The sequence below is a fragment of the Phocoena phocoena genome, chromosome 5, assembly GCF_963924675.1.
Source record: "Phocoena phocoena chromosome 5, mPhoPho1.1, whole genome shotgun sequence".
NCBI lineage: Eukaryota > Metazoa > Chordata > Mammalia > Artiodactyla > Phocoenidae > Phocoena > Phocoena phocoena.
This window is the reverse complement of record NC_089223.1, coordinates 46,497,575-46,500,964: the sequence shown is the minus strand read 5'-3', so window position 1 is coordinate 46,500,964 and position 3,390 is coordinate 46,497,575. Positions and strand designations below refer to the sequence as shown.

The window sequence follows — 3,390 nt, the reverse complement described above, 5'->3', positions numbered from 1 at the left end:
CAAAACATTAGTATAATTTATAACAGTAGATAAAACCAAACTTCACGGTAAACACATACATCCTAATTGCTTCAAAATATCTCAGTGAAAGAAAAGTGTGTTAAAAAAAATCAAGGGCTTCCCTGGTGGAGCAGTGGTTAAGGATCCGCCTGCCAATTCAGGGGACACGGGTTCGAGCCCTGGTCCGGGAAGATCCCACATGCCGCGGAGCAACTAAGCCCGTGCGCCACAACTACTGAGCCTGTGCTCTAGAGCCTACGAGCCACAACTACTGAAGCCCGCGTGCCTCAACTGCTGAAGCCCATGCGCCTAGAGCCCATGCTCCGCAACAAGAGAAGTCACCACAATGAGAAGCCCGCGCACCACAACGAAGAGTAGCCCCTGCTCACCGCAACTAGAGAAAGCCCGCGCGCAGCAACGAAGACCCAATGCAGCCAAAAATAAATAAATGAATAAAAAAAAATCAAATCAAGACCAGAGCTACTAATTCTGTTATGAAATATTTGCACTCTTACCAGTTACCCTTAGCTTATAATTGTCTTCATAGTACATTTCATGAATTATAGCCTTTTTTATAAAACAAGATGGCGTTTAAGGACTTTTTCCAATTTTTAGGAAAAGGAATGTGGATTTGCATAAAAAAATACTTAGGGAATGTTCATGGATGCTTTTGACTTATGAGTCATGATCTTGATTTCAGCAATAATACATATTGTAATATAAAATATAGGTCAAATACAGACAGATAACTTTTAGAGACAGAAATGTTTTCATAGCCACAGCAGAATAGTTACAAGCATCAAATCTCCTAGAAAGTTTCCTAACCTAGAAATGCATGAATGTTCATTACAACAGGCAGGAGAAAGTCAGTTTCCTATTGCAGAATTCTTATCATGTCAGTAGTCAGTTACACTTGTTCTAGGTTTTCAAATCCTCCTTTCCAGGACTTCATACTTTTTGATATTTTAAAGAATTCATTCTTTCAGCTTTCTGTAATGAGAAGATGAGAGTTTTACCACCTTGGGCTGTTCTTGTTTCCCAGTGATTTAGGAGTTGACATGCAAAAACATACAGCTAATTATAACCAGAGACCCCTTATCAAAACATTTACACAGGATCATAGCAGAACAATTCTGCAGTTGTCAATTTTATTTTTTCAAAAGATTAGTCTTGGATAAAACAGATTATAAAATGGAAGTAATCTGGCAACCTACCTTGAGTATAACTTTTGCTTGCTTTGACTTGGTATTTAGGCATCTTTGTCCTCTATGTGTTTTCAGGGTGATACTGTTAAGGGAAGATCCAAAACAGTCTTAAATTTTGGATGGAAAAACATAAGAAAAACAAAGCAAAAAAGCCACCACCATTGTTATCTTCAGTGAGTCCATTACTTACATCACTTCTGTTTTGTCACAGCTATTACTTGGGTAAATTATGGAGACTTTCTCAATATCTGCCACTTTCACTGCTTTTACTCCAGGGTGTGTGCAAAGACACCGTCCCCCTTTGAACATGGGGAAGCCTAGAACAGATCATAGCATCAGTTACTAATACATCTGATTGCAATCATATAGCTATGATTTATGTATAACCTTGATTGAAGAATGTGGACCAGGTTTTCATTAAGGCTAAAGATAGTAATTTGTCAAATAGCACTCAACACTGCTGTTACTGGGAAAGGAGCTTCAGTAAGAAGTTGATGATCTTCTCTTTAAATTTGTAAGCAAACCATTAAAGAATAAGGGGAAGAATGAAAGACGTTTATTGGAGATCAAGCTTATTTGCCTCTTGCTTTTATGCTCAAGAATTTTTCCAGAAAGCTAATAACATTATCTCATATAAAATCTTCTTAGCAGACATTTAAAACTGTTGCTAAAGGCTCTTGCCAGATTTTGCAGCCAAATAAGAAATTCTATTAAAAATGTATCATCTCTAGTTTAAATAATCATCTCTAGTATTTTAAACATTTCCAATATTCTCTGCCAAACCTATAGTAACTTCTAATGTGTGAGGTTAAATAAAAATTTACTGTATCTTTTAGGATAAAAGTGGAAGAAAAGACATTTGAAGCATTAGAAAGGAAATTTATAGGTTGAGAAGTTAAAAAGTACCGTATACCTTGAACAATTGTAGCACAGAATATCACAGCCAGGACTGTAGCCATGCCCTTCGTATTCATGTTTGTCTGTTGCTGCTGCTTTGGCTTTGATACTCTTCTTGGAGGGAGTAGAAATGCTGATCATGGAAGAGAAGTCTTAATTGGCATATATAATGCATTTTATACACCAGCAATCCTCTTACAGCAATAGGAATTTCCCTCCTTGAGTCATGTTCCTTTTTCCCAATAGTTTCTATTTTGTTCTCATCTAAATATTACTGTCCCTTCCTTTTGTTACAGGGTTGAAAGTAATACGAATGTGAAAGCACTTTGTAGATAGTAGATAGTAAAATGCTGTGTAAATATAGAATAGAGTACACCCACATGGGAACCAGCCTTAAGGTAGCATTTCCTAGAAATGTATTTAATTATTGGACTACCCTGGGCAGTGAAATTCTGATTGCCATTCATTCTTCCATTCAGGAATATTGTCTTCCTATATTCAGTCCTTTCACTCTCCATCCTTCACATAACTATATAAAAGAACATTCTTTTAAAAAATTATAAATTTTTGGACCTCCCTGGTGGCACAGTGGTTAAGAATCTGCCTGCCAATGCAGGGGACATGGGTTCGATTCCTGGTCCAGGAAGACCCCACATGCTGCGGAGCAGCTAAGCCCATACTTGACAACTACTGAGTCCATGCTCTAGAGCCCACGAACCACAACTACTGAGCCTGTGCGCCACAACTACTGAAGGCTGCATGCCCTAGAGCCCATGCTCCGCAACAAGAGAAGCCACGCAATGAGAAACCCGTGCACCGCAACGAAGAGTAACCCCCGCTCACTGCAACTAGAGAAAACCTGAGTGATGCAATGAAGACCCAACACAGCCAAAACAATAAATAAATAACTAAATAAAGTAAAAATATATATATACTTTTTCTTTTGCTTTTAAGTCCAAACTCTTATATGTAAGGCCTATTTTATTTGACATCAAACGACCTTTTATTTCACCTTATTTATATTTTGCTGACTATAATTGCATGTCTGAAGAAGTCTCCTAAACAGCTGTACTTCTGAATTTATATACATTTCTTTTTGCATGTTTAGCAATTTTTACATATATATATATATATATACGTCTCAAGCACTGTTATTTAGTACATAAAGCTGTATGAGTTGTGGATTTTTAAAAAATGATTGTCTTTTCTAATGTGATGTTTTTATTTCTTGGATTCTACTTCCACGTAACCCATTTTCTTTTTCTTTTTACCTTTCCCTCTTAAGCTT

The 3,390-nt window shown here is 37.0% G+C and overlaps 1 protein-coding gene across 2 annotated transcripts; it reads right to left on the bottom strand.

Annotated features, from left to right (window-relative positions):
- Positions 1 to 948: 948 nt before the first annotated feature.
- On the bottom strand, positions 949 to 2,194 carry CXCL11 (C-X-C motif chemokine ligand 11). Of its 2 annotated transcripts, none has more exons than XM_065878178.1 (4): positions 2,119 to 2,194; positions 1,396 to 1,522; positions 1,215 to 1,287; positions 949 to 990 (listed from the first exon to the last, which is right to left on the bottom strand). In XM_065878178.1, exons 1-4 carry the CDS (start codon positions 2,177 to 2,179, stop codon positions 949 to 951), a joined length of 303 nt encoding a protein of 100 aa, XP_065734250.1. In that variant the 5' UTR covers positions 2,180 to 2,194. The 2 variants fall into 2 exon arrangements, with proteins under 2 accessions (XP_065734250.1, XP_065734249.1); XM_065878177.1 differs by having other exon boundaries at positions 975 to 986; positions 2,119 to 2,179.
- Positions 2,195 to 3,390: the final 1,196 nt, after the last annotated feature.